The sequence below is a fragment of the Cupressus sempervirens genome, chromosome 3 (genome assembly GCF_028749045.1).
Source record: "Cupressus sempervirens isolate cs-2001-9-10 chromosome 3, ASM2874904v1, whole genome shotgun sequence".
In the NCBI taxonomy this organism is placed as follows: domain Eukaryota; kingdom Viridiplantae; phylum Streptophyta; class Pinopsida; order Cupressales; family Cupressaceae; genus Cupressus; species Cupressus sempervirens.
In genome coordinates this window covers 375,627,929-375,653,155 of record NC_143120.1, presented here as the reverse complement: position 1 = coordinate 375,653,155, position 25,227 = coordinate 375,627,929, and the positions used below count along the sequence as shown (strand labels likewise).

Genomic DNA, 25,227 nt, shown 5'->3' with positions numbered 1-25,227 from the left:
ACTTCTCATAGTTTAGCTAAAGTTCATTGATTGCAACCAAGAAATGTGAAGATAATGATGAATTCCATGTTCATACCATTTGTTGCTTGTTGATTTCAAGTCACAAAGTAAGGATAGTTTGGACTTGATTAAGTACTAAATTCAATTATGGGTGTTCATTTGGATTGCCCAAGTATTGGGTATTCGGATGAATGATTACAATATGATTATCCTTCATGTTCCCTTACAAGATTGGGTCATCTTTGTGGAGTTGTTTCATTTGGAAAAGCAAAGCTTGGTTGCAGGAATTCACTCATCTATGCATCATCCATTGATATCATTTGCCTTAGGAATGTAGTTGATTCCTAACCCTTCAGTCCTTTTTGACATTTATTTGAAGTCAAGTTAGCGTTCCAAGTTGAGGAGAAGAATTGATAAAGTCCAAGAGAATAGTGTGAGTCCCCACCTGATTAGCAGCATATCACATCATAAAACTGAGTTATGTCCAACATAAAGTTGCATGTTCGCATTGTAAACCTTGGGGTTCCTTCACTTAATCAAAAAAAAAAAAAAAATCATATTGTTTAGCATTCGTTGTTTCCTTGTTCAAGAGAGAATAGGATATTTGTTATTTCATTATGCGTGTTGGAGTGGTCACAAAACCCACATCAATGGGACCCTAACATTCTAAGTATAATTTATCTAGAAGAAGCTCCACACATACCAAAGCGCATGCTTATGTTTCAATGCATAAACCTCAGACCAAATAAACTGTATTTAAATGCAATTTGATGAAACTGCCACACGCTGTTGGTACAGACAATGTTTTCCTGATGATATTTTTCTATAACCACCGCTAGAGGGTGACCTATACAAGAGCCCTTCAAGTTAGTGACATAGTATTGCTTCATTAAAGTCACTATTCATCATTCTTCTTCCTGATGATTGATTGGTAGACTTAAGTTAAAGAGATGTTCCAAAATAGCATAGAGTAGGTTCTTGTTTTGCAAGAAGGCTGGCTCTCATCAGTTGTAAGATGTCGGCACTGTTCCATTTACAAGTCAACATAAACTACACAGATAGTTCCAACAATTAGAATATAAAATAAAATTCCATTGAAAAGCACTCTAAACATTATTCAGAATCATTAAAATTCCTTCCTCAACAACGTACAATCTATCTGGCACCAAAATAACACTTTTTTTATTTTTCTCACAAATAAAGGCTGAAAAGGCAAACGATTAAGCCCTGAAATAGAATTTATAAATTGCCATGTAAGGATCTTAACAAGATGCAAAGATTCAACTACTGAAGGCAAGTGATGTTAAACCAATGCACTAATACAGAAATTTGATGAAACAACTGAAAATCTAAAATGCACATGTACATGTGCATTGGTTTGGTATTAATCTGGTTTTGTCATTGAGTCTGATTGTACAGTGTAGAAGTTTGACAATGTTTAACAGCCAATTACTGAAGGCAAGTGTTATCAAACTAATACATAATAACGTAAAATTACATTAAACAAATAATAGACAGGGCTTGACTTGATGAACCGTAAAATTAAAATGCACCTGCATATGTGTGGTGGTTGTGTAAAACATAGTTAATTTTATTCTGTGCAATCAGACAAGGGCAGAACTAGATTGAATTGTAGGAAACAATAGAGGCTCCTATAATGTCCCAGACCAAGTGAAAACAAAAAGAAAAAAGGCCAGTTTCAGGTATTCCTTGACCATGAACACAATAGACCAATCAATTTTTGTCAACACCCTTTATGGTAAAGAAGTATAGTCCACTAAGAATTGAAAACAAAAAATACCCCATATTGACACAAGAAGCAAAGAAACGCTGAACAGTTACTTACATGTTTCTCTTCGGAAAAACTTCCTGTGCCCTTGTTCAGAGAACTTGTAACTTCCTGCAAGAATATCAGTTATTAATGTTGCTAACTGTGACATCAGAGCCAATGGTTCCACCCCTGCCTCCATAAGCTCTCTTAAACACTTGACTGTATTTACAGTGTCTGCAGACAATGCCAAGTCAAGTAAATCCACCAACCTGTCATCTGGAATCAAACCAACCTGAAAGATCATGCAAAACATTCATTTTTCAGGTACGTGGAGATCTCAAAACTTAATTAGAACAAACAAAAGTTCTAGTCAAGGATGCAACCAAAAATGCATTGTCAAGGAAACATTCATATTACATTATGTAGATATCTTGTAATTGTAAGGGTAGACCAAGCAAAAATAGGGGAAAGCATCAATATGCTGTACAAGCTCCAATAAAAAATGGAGATTGATAAACTTTAGGCACCAAAATCAAGGTTGACTCACTTGCAGAATAGGTGTAGGCCTATGCTGGGCATGCATGTGCAAACTTTCAAAGTTAAAAATTTAGCGATGTATCAAACAAGGATTTATGAATGTCCTCAGGTATGCAAACATACATGGTCCTTCAATCTATCAGAAAGTTAACAAGAGGGGATCAATAGTTTCAATCATATTAACATACTGATAAGATGTTACATATTGTCATCCATTAATATGACATATTGCATTCTTCTACGGTAGCATGTGTCACAATACTGGTCTTCTCCCCAAAACACAACACCTTAAAGAACCCTAATAGATGAAGTCAGCATACAAAAGAATACCACGAATGCAACTCATCAGCTGGCATGACCATGCAACCACCTTAGTAGGATAAGTGCATGATTGCACAAGATCCCTTGTCGAATTGAGACCCTCATATTCATCACACAAATATAGCTTGCAACTTAAAAAGCTCATGTGACCTTCCTAGGAGAATGCAAATAATCACCACCGCCTCAAAAACTCCCAAACATAGCTGACTCACTACATAGTACAAGGTAAACAATCTCATTTATTGTCTTTCATCTTTCAATCTCTAAGACTCTAGACAATAGCATCTTGCTAAGATTTCACTCCACTTTCATTAAATGCTCACACATGATAGATGATAAAGCAAATGAGAGAGCTGCAAGGTGTGCATATTTTATGAATGGTTTGGGAAAGAATAGTCACAATATATGGGATTTGATGTTCCTTATCACTAGTAAGGCCTACTCCTTTTATGCTAGCTTAATCTCTCTTGCTTTTTTGGAGCTATTCAATCAAATGCAAATTATCATTCTCAATTCCCAATTTAACAAATATGGCAATACATGTTATGTCGGACTGCTAGAGTCACTGTCAATCTCATCCCCTTACTACCTCGGGAGAAGAACATCACTAATTAGTTGGACTACCAACTGGATAATGCCCCTTCAAGAATGTTTTGTTAACTGTTAACCAAATGTCAAAGACACCCATGATGGCAACGAATAAGCCATAAATTCCTTACTTCCTTCAGTTAGATCAGAATTAATTACTCAAAAAGAGACATATTGTTCTTGCTTTTTGTAACCAAGTGGCATGTCCCCTTGATGAAGCCCTATTGCACTATTGACCTCTCCATTTATTTCACACCAACTTTGTGAAACTCTCTAAGAAACAAAATACAAAAGAAGACAGGCAAAGAAAGTCAGTGGAGACTTCACCAAGAAAATGTAAATTAATATGAAAATGAAAATTAATAAATAATATAAATCAGTGTAATATATTAAATGATTGTATAACGTATCATTCATTATAATATATTATAATCTGTAATGCACACCATATATATATATATATATATATAAACACTAAATATTTGATTATAAATATAAATTTCAAACACTAAATATCCTTAATACTGGGATATCATATTATAGAACTTAAATAAATATATTAATAAAAATGTATATACTATATATACACCAAACATTAAAATATGCAAGGTCACCGGGAGACGGGGAGACTTTGAGGTCTCCGGTACTGGTACTGGTACCGGTACGGCAATTTTCCAAATAGGAGACGGGGGTACTTGGAGACGGCAATTTTTTTTTTTTTTTTTTTTTGTAAAATAAATTTTTAATAGTTTAAACTTAAAGAGTCTAATACTAAAAGTAAATACAAAATTTCAAAATTTCAAAATAGTAATACCGTAAGACTAAAAGACTAAAGTAAATAATAAATTAATAATACTAGTGTTGTCACATTAAAAATTAAAATAGATTCATAGAGTCAAACTGTCAAAGATTATAATAATAATAAGCAGTCAGATACAAAAGTACATTACTGAAATAGATTTTAAAACCTGACAAATTGGCATTGCTACAAAAAATTCGTGAAAATTATTGAATTATTCAACATCAATGCATGCATAGAGACACACTTAGGATTTCTATTTTCTAACTAAGAGTTAGGATTGCTTAGTTTAAAAGGGAGTAAATCATTTTGTAATAGTGTTTTTTTTCCAGTTACACAGATTCAACTAACAAAGATTCCTATATTGGTACTAGGATATTGCCAAAAGCAGATAAACAGGTACGAATAACAAATACGACTTATACATCAAACTGAAACATGATATCCTCTTGAAAAAACAGAAATATGGGACCAAATACATTCATGTTAACATACATAAAACCTCTAGTCTATCACTGTTATCGCTGAGTCTTTATCAGCAAATAGATGCTTGGTTTTCATGAGGAATAATACTATTACCAAGCATTTGCATATCAGATTTCTGTAACATACGTAATACTATCTTCTAATGCACTAACAACAGTTTTTGCACCCTAATTCCTCAGCCGCATAAATTTATGTGATTTGGGATCTTTACTGCAATCCTGTACAGCTTCCAATATGTTGTCTTAGACTTGTATCGTGTTCCTGTAGGTCATGTACATCACCAAGCAGTTGTTACGGAATTCATATAGTACCTTAGATTTTTGTATTAAAAACATTTAAATGAGGGCTAAAATATATAAAATTATTTAATATTATATTTTACATTTATATTTTATCAGGAGACTTCGGGGAGACTTCACTTTTTGGATTAGGAGACGGGGAGACTTCAGGAGACTTCGTCATGAAGTCTCCAACCTTTTTTGAGGTCTCCGGAGACGCGAAAAGTCTCCGAGACGCGTCTCGGTCTCCGAGACGCCACTTTTAGGGGGGAGACGGGTCTCCTGGTAACCATGAAAATATGTTATATCAAATAAAGAACTGATCTCACAGCTAATAAAGACGTGATGCTTGAAGAATCTCGACTGTTTGAAAAGTCACCTTCCCCACCCTTCCACACAGGTAGAAGTTGGGGGAAGTAAAACCGCAAAAGGGGGAAACAATTGGAACAATGAAGGATAAAAATTGAGATGCCTCAGACTTATAACCCAATAAATAGCATCGAACAGAATTGATTACTCTTTCGTTTAGCAACATTTATTCAGAGGTCGCCATGAAAAAATGGGAGGATGTAACTCTAAGCCATTAAATATCTGTTAATCTTTCTCTACTTGCAGAGTGAATACTAATCCACACACAAATTAATCCTGTTCATGGTGACCATGCAAATTCCAGTTATACTCCAGAGCACATGACAATATCTCCTACAAACTTTGGTGTGAAAGACATACCCCAGCTAATCATCTTGGAAGGAATGACAAGTCCAGAACATCTGCACTGCTAACATACATGTGGTTAAATACATTCATTAACGTCATATATACTCATCAGCATGGAACTATAGAAGCCAACGTTAAAGAACAGGTTGAATCAATATTTTGCAATTACTATCATTAGAAAAGTACCATATCTATCTAAAGGATTCACTTGAACTCCTTGAACTAATAACTACAGTCCCCAGAGTCATTAAGTTTTTTCCGTATCATCAGGCAGAAAGGAGAATCAATGAATAAAATAGACAGGAATCAAAGAGCAGGCCTAAAACAATCATTAACATAAATTCTGAATTGTCTGGTCTGAGTATTTTCATGTGTATCCACAGCACAGGGAATGAGAAGACTGCACCAGCACCAATAGAAGGAAAGCCTACAACAACATATTGGTTATACAGTAATCTGTGCCAGTAGTCAGGGGTGTTGGGTAAGCGCAACTTACTAATATGGATATCCTCATCTGTTAAGTACTGAAACCAGGTATGTACCACTTAATTATAAATGACTGTTCATAGACCACTGTCTCTATATCAATAAGTGCATATAGTTAGAACTTGTGACTGATTATATTATTCATGACAGACATCTATATATTATCATACTTTGAAGGTAAGATGTGCAGTGTTTAAATTCAGATAATTACTAATCTATAGTTTGGTATATGGATAGAATACTATGTGTCTATATTTTTAACTGCATTAGAATTATTACCTCACAAGATAAGGTAAGGCCTGCAGTGGAATGGACTGTGCTACATCATAAAAAGCCACTAGATAAGGCCTGTGGTGGAATGGGCATAAGTTACATCATTCAAAAGCACTATCTTGTAGGGAAATGCTCCATGTGGATGGAGGGAGTTCCAATAATGAGGAACGGTAAAGCCCACTAGGCATGCCAACCTCATGAAGCAAGGGGCCAAGGGGAACATGATTCCACTCTTGGGCCTAAGGTTGGGCAAGGACACCCTTTTGTTATACCTCCATCCACCTTCAAGAACACAGAAAACACTAAATACATGTTATGAATTGGAACTCTCTTTATAAAAATAATAATAAGATATATTATATCAGGTTTCACATATTTGTACTCTTGTTCCCTTTTCTTGTTGCAAGATCCAAATCAGGAATTGACTTGCAAACAGACATTTTAATTGGTAAAGATATATCTCTAACCATCTTTCAATTCTTATTTTAATGGAATTTCTGATTCTAGGACAAAACATAGCAAAATCCCAAAAGGGGGATATGACAATAAGGATGGGTGTTGGTGTGTCCGTTTGTACACACATGTGCATGAGTATGTGTATGTGTATCTGTGTGTAGCATGTTGATGATTCCGCATGAAATTGAAGAAGCTATTAATAAGCATCATGTTAATCAAGCATATCTTCAATCTCCCCCACCCCACAAATGCGCAATTGGGATTACTCTCAATTTGTTTTTAAAGGCAACAAAATTAGTTATAAGTAGAGATTTGGTGAAGATCTCACAAACTTGCTTCAATGTAGGACAAAACTACAATTCCACTTGCCCGTATTGAGCCATATCATGAATGAAATGATAATGAATCTTCACACACACACACACAAGATAATAAAGATGGGCTTGCTAGAATTTGGGTGATGTAGTAGGCATGTTCAATTCAAGTCAGAATCCAAAGACAAGGCAGACCTAGGTTTTTCTAGATGGAACATTAGATGTACCTAGGAATGAAATGATAATGAATCTTGAGACACACACACACACACAAGATAATATAGTTGGGCTTGTTAGAATTTGGGTGATGTAGTAGGCATGTTCAATTCAAGTCAGAATCCAAAGACGAGGCAGACCTAGGTTTTTCTAGATGGAACATTAGATGTACCTCGGCCACACCCATCAGGAACTCGCAGGAAAAAAGGTGTTCAAATCATTTTTTTTAACCAATAGAACATATTTTGAAATCTTGATATGACCTAATTTGGCATAAAGTGACTCAAACGGCATTTTATTGATAGATACAAGACAAGAGAACCCCTACTTCATCTTCAAGATTGTTGGTTATTGTTTCAAAGGAGAAGGGTTGAAACAGGATTCAGAGTGATAGCTGCATCTATAAAATGTAATATTTTGAGATTTGGTTTTGTGTTTTCTAGATTTTTTTCAATGTTTACTTTTCTAAATTTTAGATGTTTTAGCCTTTCGAAAATAATATAGGGTTAGGGTGATTTTTTTTTTCTTTTGGTTATCCACACAAAAAGCCTGCTAGTTTGGTTTAGTAGGCCAAATGACAAAGAGAAAATTCACATAACTACTTTGCTGACATGTTACCATGATTGAGCAGTCTCCTGTAGGTGATAATTTTTGTTGTTGGTGTTATCAATTATATTCAATGTTGAAACGAAAAAGAGTGGAAGAAAGATTGCATACTCTATTCAAAAAAGGGGATCATGCAAGCATTCTATTGGCCCTACAATACAATCTATCTCACATCCGTTAATTCTACCACCATCTTCACAAGAAGAATATACCCCCTCAATCTCCCACATAAGCTGTCCTTCGAAAAAAAAAATTGATTATGCATTTATGTCAGTGGTTGTCATATCCCCACCATAGTACCAAATATAAGAAAACCATCTTATTGAATGAAACTTCATAGTTTTCTGCAAAGCATCAAACATAAGAAATAATTGTTTCCCAAGATTGAGATGGCCGATACAACCAAGCAGCGATGCTTAGGATGAAGCAAGGATCTGAATGATAATGCAGAGAGGCTTAGAAATGAAGTGCCAATCTTATTAATGAAAGTTTCATAAAAGTAATCATTTCAGAAGCAATTACTTCAAGCAAACTTTAGTTACAAGCAGAAGGCATTTAGTTAAGAAGTAAAGATACAATGAAAAGACATCACTCTTATAAGAGACACAACCACAAGAAGGGATATTCTTTCCCATTTCAAGAAAAAAGAGATAAATATACCGAAGGACCTACTTGGTGCAGGACCACACAAGGAGTTTCGTGCCTCTAGGAGGCAATATTGGTTTACTTTTGGTTTTTGCATATATTGGATTAGGATAAATAAGGTCCTAAGAGATCATATTTCATGTGTCTAATGTCTTAGGAGATGTTTTAGGTGGTCAACTTTGTCTATTTGTTTAAATTGTTAAAGGTTGCAACAATTGTCGGAAAGCAACTTTTAAATTGTTGTCAGATTTGAACAATATTGTCATTAGTGATAAAAGAAGGTTTTATCAGTTACTTGGGAAATTAGGATTGGTTGTAATATGATAAATACATCATACCAATTCTACTTTTTGGTTGGAGAGAGTTGGATATTCTTGGAGATGAAGAAAACCTTGATTTGTTTGTATTTTTTCTGAATTTCTCTGGTGTTAGAGGTTGTTTTGGTTGGTACGCAATCACTTTTTCAAATAATGATCTGAATCCACTTGGAGAAGTTTGTAATGTAAATCTGTTTTCATTTCTGATTGGTCTCATCCATTTTTATTAAGATTTGTATAAGTTATAATATTTTTGGTACAGGTTGTTTTGAATGTCTGATTTTTCCTGCAACAGTCTGAAAGAAATGTATGGTACAGATTGTGTAAGTACAGGAATGATACCAAACCAATTGAAAAAAGACAAGTAAATGAATCTAGTTTCAGTTTCTTTTTGTTTGATCCAATTTGGTTAAGATTTGAAAGAATTACGATGTTTTTGGTGAAGACGGGTCTGTTATAAATCCAGGGTCTCCAGTCAACAAGAAAACTTATATCTTTTGTTTCTACCATTAGAAAACCATAAAAAATGGATAGCAAGTTATAAATTGGTAATATAAAAAGATATTTCAACAAATTAATGACTGAAATATTCATTTTTATGAGGTATTAAGTCTTTAATGGGTGTTGCTGAATGATCTCCTCCTACTCTATGCATCACGGCTCCAGGAAGGCATCAGTAATCAGCAAGAAGAGTGTACATCTGAAAAAGATATCTGATCAAGAATGGCAGAAATACCAATAACTGTGATATTGCATAAATCAATTGGAATGGAATCTACATGTTTAATGCATCTGATCTCTAGATGTGAAATTATAATTGATGATGCTTTCACCTTTGCCTAAGTATAACAAATAATATCACAGTAATCTGTCTATAAGGATACTATCGATATGCCTCTTACTGACATTATTACATTTGATCTTATATTTTATTGTTATTATCACACACATTACTGATTTACTAAGCATAAGAAATCTATGATGATCAGTCATACATTTATATTAATGCATATGCCTATTCTATAATCAATCACATATGGAGAAAATAAGATAGGGAGATATAGTTTACCAGATCCCTAAACTATGTATGCCACCCCAAGGGGGGGAATTGATTCATTGTTGGACATTCCTGCCTCTTGTGGGCTGAGAGGCGATTTGGTTGATCCAAGGGGGGACATCGATCCATCATTTAATATTCCTGCCACTTGTGGGACACCCCAAAGGGGGAATTGGTCCATAATTGGACACTCCTTCCTCTTGTGAGCCAAGAGGCAATTCGATTGATCCAAGGGGGAAATTGGTTCATCGTTGGATATTCTTGCTGCTTGTGGGATGTGGGCAAGCTGCCATAATGTGAATGTAATGTGCTCTCAGGCTTAGTCAGGCTGCGCTGTTCACTAGCACCCTCTCAAGGTTCTAACCATATTGATTGGTTATGAAGTAGTCATACAACCTATTTTAAGAGATCCATTATGCATAAGATAATGTACATGTGCATTATTTCTTTAAAGCATTGACTAACAAAGTTAATATTGGCATTCTATTATTCAAAATTGTTTATGCATAAACAGGTGAAACTCTAAATTGGAAACATTATAGTGGGTTTTGTTTAAACTTTGCGAGATCGCCATATTGGCTAGAAATGGTAACAACCAAAGTTCAAAATATTGTTATCAGCAACTTATGGCCAAGGGCAAAAAAATATGAAAGATAAATCAGCAACTTATTGGCAAAATATTGAGAACTTAAAAGGATTGCTTAAATTTAATTAGAAATGCATTTTTTGGCAAAATTCAATGAGGAGATGCATCTAATGAATTAGTCAACAAAACAAACAAGCTGAGTCTAGATGTATTTAAATGCAAATAGGGTACAATAATGGCATTCTCATGTGGAGTGTTGATGGCTAGTAGTCATAGCCTAATAGTTTGAACTTTAAAGAAAACTTAAAATAGTGAATTGTCTTTGTAAAACTATAAGTAAATACAAGACCAAAATAGTCTACACTTTCCTCTTCCCCTTCCAACAACTCTAGTAAAAACTACAAGAGGGGGAGGAGGTCTAGTACTAGAAGCACGATGTGGCTATGTCCCCTCACATTGCAGAACTAATTGTGAGTCAACCTCCATACTAGATGAAATGGTGTTGACGTTGGCAATCACTCCTCATTATCCTCATCCTCCTCATTATCCTCAACCTCCTCATCCTCCTCATACTCCTAAATGTCGTCCAATTCTACTGTGAATCCACCCTCCTCCATAGCCTGCCTCTATAAATGATGGAGGTTGCCCCAATGATGTCCAATCATAGTAAGGATCTATGCCATCCAAAACAAGTGGACCAGCTATTGTTTCCTCTGCCTTTCCTACACGCTACCGAAGGCTATTGGCACAAAGATAAGGTCATTGAGGCATTTTTGTGCTAGCTTGTTCCCTCTAGGAAAAACTACTAGAGGGGGACGACGTCTAGTCCTAGAAGTCTAATGTAGCTATGTCCCCTCACTCTGCAAAACTAATTGTGAGTTGACCTCCATCCTTGATGTAGATGGTGTTGATATTGGTAATCACTCCTCATATCTTCAACCTCCTCATCCTTTGCATCCTCCTAAATGTCATCTAATTCTACTATGAATCCACCATCCTCCATAGCCTACCTCTCCAAACGATAGATCTCATCCTTTATAAATGATGGAGGTTGCACTGTCATGTCTAATCACAATAAGGATCTATGTCATCCAAAACAAGTTGACCAGCTAGTGTTTCCTCTACCTTTCTTATGCACAACGAAAGGTTACACTGTACAAAGACAAGGTCATTGAGGTGTTTTTTTGCTAGCTTGTCCTCTTCGTCATGTGGACGGCCTTGAACAAGCTCCAATTGCACTCACAATTGGATGAACTACAAGGCCGACATAAGATTCAAAGGGCAAGTCTTTGCAATACTTCAACCACTTAGTAAACTAAACCCACTAGCTTTTCACCCGGAGGTCCTGTAGGGCTCACTTTGGAATAGGATGGAGGGGAAAAAGAGCAAGGGGACAATCCTTCCATCAAAAGGTCGTCGTACCAATGATCCCTATGATTGATACATTGAATTGGGATCAGCTCAGCTAGGAAGGGGTTGGAAGGGGCTTGGCTTTGGTTAGAGACCCTACTTGGCATTCTCTCTCCCATTGCCCCGCCCCAACATTGGGGGGTGGGAGGGGATCTGTTCGCCAAGAAAGAAGGATCATTCTTGGATGAACTGCAAGGCTAACATAAGATTCAAAGAGCAAGTCTTTGCAGAATTGGGGTATCTCCACCCAATTTCACCACCAAAAGTTGCTCTAAATCCTTGCAAATCACCTTTATTTTCTTTAGAACCCTTTTTCCCCCTCAAATAGCAATTGGCACTCTAAAAATATAAGATGAAGCTCATTTGGGTACATAGTCACTATTAGAAGATTATGGCTGCTAAATAAACAACTTATCAGCAATAAATTTGGCGATAAAGTTGTGAAGGTGTGGAAGCCATTGGACACCATGGTCAACAACCTTTCTAGCATATGGAGGCAATCAATTCAAAGAGATAAAAAGGTCAAAGTCTTCAACCTGGATTCTGATTGGTGAGCCTATCATGTGCATGCTTAGAATCGTTGATGAAACTAGAGGTTTGTTGATGAACTAGATATTGATCAATTATGTCTAAACGAGATTTATGATGACATGTACTCCATGATTGAACAAAATAATCAAAGCCATAGAGAATAATCCACGAGTATTTTTCAAAAGAGTGAATAATCATTGTTGAGAATTGAAACAAGATGGCCACACCCATCTTCTAGCATTTACTTTCTTCTTAAAATATTACAGCACAAAATAAAATGACACCTTATAGAGATGAAGGGGTTGTTGGTACGTACGAGTGTACATTCAAAAGAATGTTCTTGGATCTAAATGTGCAATGTATTGTTTCCAATGAGGTTAGCCAGTTTATATCAACAACAAATCGTGATTTATGCACTCTTTGAGCAAGAAAGTTCTATTTACCTACAAACTCTTGCAATAATAATTCCTAGGGATTATATCTTCTAGCATTTACTTCCTTTTATTGCAACTATATCTTGTATATTATGGTAGGGGCTGTTGTATTGACTTTCTATGAAATTTCAACAAGTTACAAGTACTTAATTAAGTACAATTTGAGTACATCATATGTCCTTTATCCACTTTAACTTCCTTTTTTTGCAACTATATCTTGTATTTTATGGTGGGGATGTTGTATTGACTTTATATGCAATTTTAACAAATTACAAATACTTCATTAACTAAGTAGAATTTGAGTACATCATCTATCCTTTATCCACTAAATTAAGCCCCACCAGTTAGCTCAAAAAGAATAAGAAAAGGAGTTTCTTTACATGTATTTCAATTTGTACCTCTTATCATCTAAAATAACCAATTACAAATAGGTGGTGAAAAGAAATTGGGATGTAACGCATGCTCATTTAAACACTTGTGTTGCACAACTTGCCTTGTCTCTTTAAGTGAGGCATAATCTAAATGACATTGCTAGTGAGAGTGGCATTGCATTTGCATGTAGTTCAAACGAACCAAATGTTAACCTTGATGCTCTCAATGAGCATTATGATTATTATCCATTGTAATTTTGTATTAATTTGACATTTACCATTGTTCCAATGAATTATGAGCGCAGCAAAACAAGCAATCAATGCTACTAAAATTCATTCAATAACAGTTCACTATATAGCCATTCAGAGGTTCTACAGCATAAGGAATTTCACAGTCTAATATTTGGTCCAAATGTTTCAAGAACGAATGTTTAGTAAAATAGCAGCGCACTTTTGATATGTCTGAAAATTCTTTCTATAGTAAGAAAAGACTATTAATTAGAAAAATCATAAAGTGCATCTGGTCAGTGCTGACAAGGAATGATTTGAAAGTTGTTATAGTTTGAAAAGAGATGTCAAAAAGATAAAACTGATTCATTAATGGACCAAAGGGAGCAGATTTCAACCTTCACAAGGAAGTGAGCAAGAAAATTATGAATTGGGTTTGTGAATCCCACTCCAAACATGACATCTTATGTGAGCTACAAGAACCTGATCTTTCTCCACAGACCTCCTAGCTTGTTTTCAGATAATGTGAAAAGTAGTAAGCAAGAAAATTAAAGAAATATTGGTAGCTCTTCTTTCTAAGTTACTTCAAAGTGTGATAGAAAACTGAAAACTATTGCCTGCTACAACAAATTTTCAAGAACAAGTCATGCTTCAATTATAGTTGCTCTCTGAGCTCGTACCTTCAAGAATTTTTGTGGATTGACATTTGCATATGGTTTAAATAAATTTTAAAAATTGTATAACCTCAGCATATTACATGATTATCACTTAAACTCACTTTTCTGTGAAAATGATAAACAGATTATTAAATCATTAAAAAACAGAAACAAATGTTATGTATGACTCTTTTAATGAAAAAAACAGAAATAAATGTTATGTATGATTCTTTTAATGAGAAAAATCATAAGGGCATCTCGTCAGTGCTGATAAGAAGTGTTTTGAAACTCGTAATAATTTGGAAAAAGACATCAAAGAAAGTAAAACTGACTCATTACTGGACCAAAGGGAGCAGATTGCAACCTTCACAAAGAAGCAAGCAAGAAAACTAATATTGGGTTTGTGAATATCATTCAAAACATGACATCTTATGCAAACTACGAGAACCCTGATCTGACTCCTCAGACCTTCTAGTTTGTTTTCAGATGATCATATAAGATTTAATACATAATGTGAAAAGTTGTAAGCAGGAAAATTAAAAAGCATTGATAACCCTTCTTTCTAGACTACTTCAAATTAAGATTGAAAACTGGGAAGCATTTCCCTACTACAACAAATTTTCAAGAATAAGTCATGTTTCGACTATAGTTGCTCTCCAAGCTCTTACCTTCATGCATAATTGCACAGGCTTCCATCTCGGACCCTCTGGGACACATATCTGAGACTGGAACACATCCTAGCATGAAAACCTTGCCTAAGACGTCTCCAATTGCAGGACACTTTCAATTGTGCTCTCTCAAAGACTCCCTCTTGCTGTCTCCCACGCAAAAGGTGCAGATTCCCACACAAATAAAACTAGAATCCCTAAAAATTAAAAGTTAAATGCACCGAAAAGCTGGAAAACAAACACGCACGCACACACAGAATCGAGAAAAGTTAAAACACAAGTCAACATAGGGCAGGAGTCAATGTGGGCTAACAAGATCACAAGTATTTGACATTTGGCTATTTGCAATTCGATGCAAAACTCAAAAGAGATTCATATTTCTATATTCTTGTTTTGTTCATTTAATTCCTTTATGTAGACTTTGTGGTATACACAATAGGGGTGAATTCCGTTATATCCTTGACAGTTGGAGTTTCCCTATGAAATACATTTTCTTTATTCATTCTTGCAAGTATATCCATATTCATATTCTCATATATCTAATCTATACCAACCTTCTCATATATAATCATATAGAATAGCAATAGGACTTGCATTATTGAAAGATTGAACTTGTTGGTTTGGGCCATTGCCTTCAATTTCCTTAAACACTATGTCTATATTCATATTTTCTTTTACAAATATACCTATGTTCAAACTTTCTATAAATTCGTAAATTATATCAAAAATAAATTGCATCTACAAATAACTGTGTCTCCTATTTTGAAAAATGACTGTATCGATACCTATATTAGTCTCCAAAATCTCCAAGTACCTCTGTCTTGGTGCAACCTTGCATTCACTAAGTTTGGTGGATTAACATTTGCATATAGTTGAAAAACATTTTAAAATTCTATTATCTAAGCCCATTACATGATTATCACTTAAATTCACTTTTCTTTGAAAGTGATAAACAAATTATTGAATAAGAATAAAACAGAGATAAATATAATTTATGACTTCTTCTGCAGGATATCGGATGATTTAATCCCAAAACTACTTTTCCTTCTCTAGGCTTTTACCATTTATGTAATTAAAAAATTGGAAGCTTTGTGATAATGTTATGAACTTACTAGTTCCTGTACCAAAGGAAGAGATATCCTCTGCCCAAGAAGACTCAATTGATCTAGCATCATTTCAGCATCACGCAAAGACCCATCTGACCTTGATGCAATGAGTTTCAATGCATCCTTATCTATCTCTAAATCTTCATGCAATGCTATTGACTGCAATTTTTTTATGATGTCAGCATCCTTCAATTTAGGGAAGAAAAATTTTTGGGACCTGCTAACAATTGTATGAGGCAGCTGGTCCAGATTTGTAGTGATAAGAATGACCACCACATGCCGAGGTGCTTGATCCAAAATCTTTGAGATGACATTCCATGCTTCACTTTTCAGCGTATCAGCATCATCCACTATAAGTACCCTGTAATGAGATGTGGATGGAGAAAAAACCCAACTCCCAAGAAGACTAGTAATATTCTCATGATCCAGGATGCCAACAGAACCAACTTCTTTGACATTCATGCTCTTTTGGGTGCTCTGTGCTAAGCAAGAACTACACACCCCACAAGGTCTAGGCTGGTCTAAAGAATGACAGTTTAAAGCTGCAGTAAATATTCTTGCACATGATGTTTTTCCTGTGCCGTGAGGACCATAAAATATGTATATCAAACCAATTTTCCCTCTCAGCATAGCATTATTAAGAGCTTGCGCAACCAAATTTTGGCCTGCCAATTCCTTGAATGTCTTTGGAGCATACTTTTGAGTCAAGGAGCGATGCCCAACTTCATGAGGCAAGCTCTCACTACCTTCAAGGCCTCTCTCAACTACAAATTGATCAGTTGACCTGGTGTCAGAAGCAGAGTCATGATCTTGTTTGAAACCAAAATTGTGATCAGCATAGAGACTAAGCTCACCTGAAAACTTTCCTTCAGCACTTTCCTGAGATACACCTGGCTCAATGAGTAGGGGAAGTGCCTCAGAATCAGAATCAAAAGAAGAATTAGAGTTGTCCGAGGTTCCTGGAACTACAGGAAAATCTCTCTGTGAACCAGGATGGTGTTGTGGAGCAAGGCCTTCCATTCTCCGTGCTGCTGAATCTGATAGTCCACATGAAAGGCTCCTGCCTGCAAAGTCCAATATCGTCTTCCCTCTCTGGTGAATTCTGGACCAATTCCAAGGAATTCCACATCCATTTTTAGGAGCTTGTGTAACTTCCAAATCATTACCTCCACATTGGAATTCTGTCTCTTGCAAACCTGCAAATCCTTTTGTCTTATATGCACCATGAATAAGAGAATTTGAAGCAATAGAAAGACCCGAGGTATCATAAAGGTGTCCTAGTTCCCTAGAAACTCCATGTGCATGTGATTTCTTTGAGCCTTTAAACTTACGCTTTCTAGGCCTGCTAGGCTCGTCGCCTGAGATATGGTAGTGACTAACCGAAATTGCCCGTCCCTTATGGTCTGCAGCATAGCTTGATTCAATCTCTTCTTTAGTAGCCTGATTTTCTTTATGATGAAAATGTGGATATGTAAGTTCATGTCTGTCCACAGTGAATCTCTTAGATTGCCCAAGCCTTTTTCCTGGTACGCTACTATCATCTCCCTTCCTTCTGGAAGTCTTTTTCATCATATTTAACATGTTCCCTGCAACTGAATCATTGGCTTCCAATCCTTCTATTAAATTGTTTCCCCTCCTTGTGGGTCTCCTCTCCATCATATTTTCTAAACTTCCAATCTTAGAATTGCCTCTGTGACTTTCATCCCCCACTACCTGATCATTACTTTCCCCAATCCTGCTTCCTAACACACTACCTGCAGAAGAGTCTACTACGCCTTTGTTTCTGATGCTTCCCAGTCCTTTATCCTTCTTGCCTGAGTCTTCATTAATAATAATACTACCTGTGTTTCTTCTAGAACCATCACCTGGGGAAATTGGAGAAGTGCCAAAACCTCTTCTCAACTCTTTCCTCAGTTCTCCACCCAAAGATCTCACACCACCAAAACCATTCCTTTGAGTTACCCCTTCTTTCTCCAGCCTCTTCATCAAAGATCCAATAACAGGGGAATTCCATGAAGGGCTTGTAGAAGGATCTCTGAGGGATCTTGACCGTTGTAGAACAATCAAGTCCCTCATAAGAGAGCTCTCTGCGGACATTTTTCTGGGCTTCTGCATGTGGACGTGATTCTTCAAATGAATACAATTAGTCAAGTGTACATGGTTTCTGAGATGCTCTTGAATATTGCAATCCCTTTCACGGAGTGCAGGAACTACACAGATGGTTCCGGTCATGATAGAAGTAAAACCACAACTGGTTTCTCAGCAGATAATTATGTGAAGAAGGAAATTGCCTGGGCATTTTTATACAATTTAAATGTGTCCCGTGGAAAACCTATTGAATACATGCAGAATAAAATGACATTAGAAAATGCTTCAGAATGTAGTCCCCTCCATAGTATTTACCCAATTGAGGGAACAGGAAGGCTCCCAATTACCCTGCTGTAATGAAGAATTTCAGGTTTGCACTTATCTTAAATGAAGTATATTAAATTTTAATATACCCACCAGTAACATACGACACATCTAGTGTTTCTGAATGCCAGGAACCACAGCCAATAATATTTTTGCTCTGCCATAAATGCCAGTGTGGCGATTCAGACCTGAATCACAAGTTAGACTGTTAAAAAAACATTGCTATAAAAATGAAACCAATAGGTGGTTATACGCCAAACACAGTTTTTAAAAATTCATGTTTTCATAAAAAGACTTCAACTAAATCGTTAGAATTGAGTTCTTTGGAAAGGGATTAATGATGACCCGAATGAATTGAAATCCAGATTGTCCATTAATCCGTTCCAGATAGCTCTTTACATCTTTGTTTCTCTACTAATTATGTATCCGAAAATTCAAAAAAAATATCGTAGCATTTTACTATTTACAGATAGATGCTAACCATTCAAACTTTTCCCCTTCACAAGCGGGTCCTTATTGATCGAATAAATCTTAGGAGAATATTTTTTGTCGGTCACATATAGGTTCTACTAATAATAGCTCGCAAATATTACTCAAAAGGAAGTTTTTATTTGCGAATTATTGGTCAAGTTAAGCACTACTTTCAAATTGTGATTAAATTCACATTTTGCCTTCTAAACTTCATTCCCTTCTGATTTTAGTTCGAAGGGTGTATTTAGTTAAAACAAACAAGCTCTGCTCCCGCAAACAGCTTTTATTTTACGGGCAAAAATCAGAAATTTTTGATAATGGTGTAACATCCGTTAAATTGATTGTGCCCATAAAATAAAAATCCGAACAATTACAAATTCCGAAAGATAGTTAAAATTTATGAACCGAGGTGTTCACAAGTCATGTAAAACTAGCTTTATAATTAAAGACAACTTTAAAAGCTAAATCTCCCTGATTCCAATGCAACTATTTGATCAAATGAGAAAGGACAAAACAGTTTTACAGGCCATTAGAAAAACTCAACAGAGCTCGTTGTAAGGTTTGAGTTGTTTGCAGACAGCTCCATTACCGCCATCAGCTCGGAAATAACCTCAGCTACCCGAGTCGATCGTTCTTACCGTTGACTACCTCCTACTGTACTAGGGATTTCTTTCCATATTTAATACTGTTTAGAATTTCCTATTAGTAACTTCTAAGCACTTCAACATGTTCAGTTGCTCGAATGTAAGCTTGACATCTTCAAATACAAACCTCAACGTTACAAATTGCTCATTAAAAACAGCCAGGCAATTTCTTTTAAAGATAGAACCTATCTTACAAAAATGTTCTACTTAAACGCCTTGCCCGCCGCAATTATTTTGTCGGCGATTTAAACCTAAATTTTACCTCCAAAGATGGATTTAGGCACACTTGAATCCGCCTGCAAGTGCTTCAAGTCGCCGCCGTAAGCTCATTTCTGCACAACTCGGCAGCGATATCATTTGAGACACCTGAAAATTTTCATCATACTGAAGCGGTACTTCGAAAGAACAGAAAAAAAATATACATAATTAGCCGGGATAATTGGGCTAGTTCAAAACATAAAATATGTATCGCATGTGTAGACAACATATATTTACTGGAGCCCACTCCTTGTTCCGAATAGAACCGGCTGGCTGGGGCCACCCATATGAGACTAAATTTGATGGCCGTATACAGCCCTATCTGTGCTTTGTCTCTGGTAAAATATGTGAGAGTTCATAAGAAATTCGGATAATCTTTTTGATCTTTTATGTGAGGAATGTAAGTTTAATCTTTCTTTCTTTTTTGAAGGTTGAGAATCTTATACATTATAATTGAATATTGGTGGATCTTAAATTTTAGGATGCTATCTGCCCAATTTATATTCAATCTTCTACAATAAATAAATATACAAATTATATCATATATTGATTATTATTTTAAAAATTTCACATCCTCACAAACATCGAAATGAGTAAAACTTCAAAAACTTACAAATCTTTAAACAGCAAATGCTCAGCAATTTGGCTGCCCTTGTATTTGTAATTTTTTTATTACATTACTTACAATATCATTAAAAAACCAGTCAAACAAGAATAATCGTCCATCAATTTTTAACCTTATAATGTGGAAGGGAGATGTCGTTTTCTACTCAATAAGCGCTATTATTGACTAGCTCATTACCGAGGCATTAAGTCCAATACTTCGAAATTAACTACATATAAACATGCATTGAGTCTCGACTGAAACGAATCTCCATGTTTTATTATCTTATCTTAATTATTTGGATCACTTAAGCAAGGCTAATGCCATATAAAAATTATAATAAACAACTGTCACGTGGAAGGCATTGGAGAAGCCTAAAAAGAAGGGGACAAGAGAAAGTATTGTCCATCCAGCGTATTAGCTACACGTTTGGTCCAACTTTAATAATTAATCAAAAGGAGAAGCATATTACTTTAGGTTTACTATACTTAATAATTATATCTGTATGGCTGTTTTGGTCAAACTTGTATCGGAGTGGTGGACAAACTTTCAATTATTTTTCCAGATTTATGATAGAACACAGCATATATAAGGTGAATCCCATGGTACGGGAGCCATATAAATCCATGAACTTTGAAAAGGCTGCACAAGCTCTATGTGACCCACCCCGAGAAAGGGATCACGCCCCTCATGACAGTATTTCAATTTTTAAATAAAAACTGGCATGAAAGTGAAGAACCATAATGCGATGTGGAGATTGGGATCACTGGAAAAGAACAGCACCGCCATTAAATCTTCTTGTAACGACAGAACGTGACACCGCATTCCGAATAACAATGACTTTTGATTCAAACAATGACTCTTAGATCGATTTTCTCGTTTTCAACAAACCAGACATACGAGCTAATGTATCCGTTAAATCAAGGTTCGTGGTGAGTTGGCTTCTAGCAAGGAAGGAAGTCTGAATGGGGACTCGAACCAGGCACGTCAGCCTAGCCAATGGATTGGCGTACCTTGTCTCGGTTGTGGGGACCTGTTAATATAATCCATGTTCTTTTGGATTTTGTGGTATTTGACTCGCTGACCAAAGATCTGAGTGTCTCGTTATTTGTGACGTTTGGCCTTTGGACGTTTCTTTCTAATCTTTCAAGGTTGAACTGTCACGCCACGTCTGCATGCCAAGAATGAATCATGGAATGCAAGACGTAAATTGGTGATTGCAGGGGCCCAAGGGCGATTAGAGATGGGGGAAGCCATAACCAAGATATTAGAGATAATAGCTTCATGGCATGGCCCCATAAGGAATGATTTAGATAACGGGAAAGAGACTTCAGCCAACGTTGAATTGAATCCACTAGAGGAAAAGAGGAAAAGGGCTGAGTAATTGATAGTAGTCTAATAATGGTGATTTCTAATTTTCTTTGTGTTCTTTTGATTTTCAAAAATAAAACTTTATGTTAACAACTATTATCTACAAAATAAAAAATCTAAAAGCAATTATATGCATATTCTAATTATCGTTCACCATGTTGCTAATAAATAAACACTACAAGTGCACAACTATTAGTATACTTATGTTTGTAAATTACGTCAAGTTGCACAAAAAAATAATATTATTATTAAAATATGAAGGTCACTATCTACAAATACAATGAATGCTCAAGATTTATAATATATTCTATTTATGTAGTAAACATAGTGTATTTGTGTACAAATATACAAACATACACAGCTATTGGTGCATAATATGTTCAATAGCCTACAAACATGCATAGTTATTGGTGCATAATATATCTTACAAACAAAAATGAACTTCCAATGTTATTTAGGTTTTGGATTTCATTTAATTTCGTTGGGTCCTTCGAAAAATGACAAACCATGGTCCCTTGTTTGTAGAGGGATCTTTAACCATTAACACAAGGTGTTTGAATGGTTTTATTAAAACACCTTCCTATTGGTGATGTATACATTGTGGGCGGGGCCACATGCTAAATAAGTTATATTAATATCTTATTATGCTTATTAATGGGGGTATAATGATTATTTTTGGATATGCAATTGACAGCTATTAGCAAAATAGGGGTATTTTCTAGACAACACCTTGAAATAACTTTTTTTCCCACTCTGTGTTTGATGGTCTCTACCATCATAGGGTTAGATTGTTACCCTACATGGCACCAACAATCTCCCTAAGTTGGGACTATCCTGGACTATGCTTACTACCAAAGTTCCAAGCCCAACCCCTGCACACAAACACTTGTTAATACAAATAAAAAATCTTCTTGCATAGCAAAAGTATTCAACACAATTATGAACACAATATTTAGGGGCAAACAAGTAGCTTTATTGATTTCAATAGATGGCCCATGGCCCGGTCTACATCAATTTCAACTATGTTGTTGAACCCAAGTACTTCCCAAACACTCTATTCAAGTTCCCACCCCTAAATATGCATCCACTTTTAGCAAATTGGTACACACCCAATGCACCTCACCACCCTAGTTGTAGCTATGCACGTAGATTACACCTTGTGTCGTTGGAACTTGCCAAGGCAACCTTGGCTCGGTGTGAACCAAAATGACTTACACAGATAGACCCAACACCCCTCCCTGAACGAGGACTCCAAGTCACACTACACTTTTGACCATCTTCTATCACCACACAAATCACTTTATACTGCTATGTACTCTTCTGGACACCCTTCTCATTGTATATTGTTTTGTGCCTCCTTGGATTTATCCACCATGGCACTTCATCTATGAACAAAAGCAATCACTGTAGAACATTCATCTTTGAACGATTAGATTACTGTTGACACAAAAGTATGCACGCTTGCTTGAGGTATGACCCTCAAGCGACTTTGTGTAACATGGAAACAACCTCCAAGTGTGGGACTTGCACTTTGAGGTTGAATCTCTGGAGAAGACCAGCTTTCTCACTACCAAGGTACACCTAAACTACAGCTTGAGAGGAAAAGGGAGAAGGTGAACTGGAATTAAATATGCAGAAAGGAAAAAGGGGGTGATGCACCAAGATAGAATTGTGGTTACATCTCTGCCTACAACTGCACAAATCATCAATGAAAACTCAAAACGCACAGATCCAAACTATATTCTATTTCCTAAGAATTCACATGCATGTTTGGAATTGATTGGGTGTTGAAAGGAAGGATATTTTCACAATACAACAATTATCAATAGATTAAACACAAAATATAACTCTAAGTAGTAAGAAAGAAACATTCAAAACAAGGCAAGGGACATGCGCAAATCATCAATGGCAAGAAGAGGTAAAAGCAAGAATGCCATTAATCGAAGGCAAAAGGAATATGTTTGCAGAGTATAAGGCCATTGCAAAAATACAACAGAGAAGAACCCTTAAGAAATATTTACAACTTGCCTTTATAGAGTTCAAGCATAACTTGAATCTAACTTGAAGTTCAAACCCCAACCCAAGTAGAGTCAAGTTGCAGAGGAAGAAATAACTTAAGAATTAGAAAGAAATCTTATCATGAAGTGCAATTTGATGTTGGATGTGACAAGAAGAGCAAAGAACGATGCACCTAGTCGTAAGAGGTCAAATGCCCAAAGATTTGATCATTTCATGCATTAAAGAGGCATGGAGGGCATTGGCGTGTTACAAACAAGGCTCATGAAGTTGCTTAGCATTTAAGAACTAGTCATGATGGCATGCCATGGACAAACAAAACTATAAGGAAGGATATCATGACATGTTATCCGCCCACAAAATGTAGGGTTGACTACAAAGGGGAATCTAATTTCTCCAAAAATAAATGTTGGTTGTCGATGTAGATCTTCCATTTGAAACAGATGGCCCGACTGCAGCAAGAACCTCCCCAACGACATATCAAAACACAATAATCGATGTAGATGAGCTTTATTTCCAGCAGAGGGTTGAGATGTCGCGAGGAAACTCCTCCCAATGAAGGAAGTAAAAAGCACAAAAGGTAGGGACCCCTACGACATGGCACAATTCTAGACTTGAGAGCCTTGCAAAGATGTTGTGGAGTGAAGAAACATCGACATGGCGATGTGTGGCAATGTGACCCAATTTCAAGCTTCAAAGCGTTGAAGAAATAATGTGGCATGAGGAAACGTCAAAATGGTGACACATGGTAGCATCATATGTTTTCAAGATGATGGACAAATGTATTGCAAAAACACGAGTCGCTGGATCTTGTAGCTAGAGTCACCCGACCAAGAACAAATTGAGTCAACTGGGTCAATGAAGGGACCGAGCTAACATGAAATGTTAGCTGCCAACTTTACCGTGTTAACCCAAAACAAAGAATCCAACCCATTGAAGATCTCTTTGATTGGTTATCAATGATGGGCTAAATGGGGGGCAAAATTGGCCAACATTGTTAGCAACTCATAAGGGACGCTTGCCTAATAAGCATAGATCAGTGACATTAAGCAATCCATTGGACATGGAGTCACCAAAAGAACAACGCGCCACATCCTGCAACTTCACAAAAATCTGCCTCTATAACCAAAAAAACTACAAAATTTTCCATATCTAGGAGGGAATAGTTGTAATTGTGCACTTCTTGGAAAGCAGAAAAAACACCTACTCTACTATGTACAAACATTTACAAGAATGGAAATCAAACAAATTCATTGATTGGCTTGTTGAAATTGCTACCCTTCCTCACAAGCTATTTTTTTCTTCCATGTGTGTGGGCAGCTGAAAATAGCAGCAAGCACAACAAGCACACTTTTGCATGGAATTCCTTCTTTACCAATGTTGGAAACGATGAAGTTGTCTAACACTGGGGCATTACCTTCTTGAGCAAGATATACTTGCTCACTCTTTTGAAACTCACCCTCATGCTCATAAGTAAGCATGACTGAGGGCAACATGCTTTGTTGAAGAGCTAGATGCCTGATGAGGCATCCTCTTGATGGCTTCAGGTCTAAGCAATCAGCCTTGACCTCGTTGTTGTCATATGCAACCTCCA

The 25,227-nt window shown here is 36.2% G+C and overlaps 1 protein-coding gene across 2 annotated transcripts in view; it reads right to left on the bottom strand.

Annotated features, from left to right (window-relative positions):
• The window catches only part of LOC149566559 (AAA-type ATPase family protein), an 85,677-nt gene extending 65,852 nt beyond the window's left edge, over positions 1-19,825 (bottom strand). Inside the window, exons 1-5 of one of the 2 annotated variants that reach the window (XM_089819865.1) lie at positions 19,647-19,825; positions 18,363-18,457; positions 16,712-18,189; positions 15,864-16,621; positions 1,847-2,063 (exon numbers count right to left, since the gene is read on the bottom strand). In XM_089819865.1, coding sequence (XP_089675991.1) covers positions 1,847-2,063; positions 15,864-16,621; positions 16,712-18,089 — 2,353 coding nt within the window. In that variant the 5' untranslated portion in view covers positions 18,090-18,189; positions 18,363-18,457; positions 19,647-19,825. Of the gene's footprint in view, positions 1-1,846; positions 2,064-15,863; positions 18,190-18,362; positions 18,458-19,646 lie in introns of both variants that reach the window. The other variant, XM_089819864.1, reaches the window with a different exon arrangement.
• Positions 19,826-25,227: the final 5,402 nt, after the last annotated feature.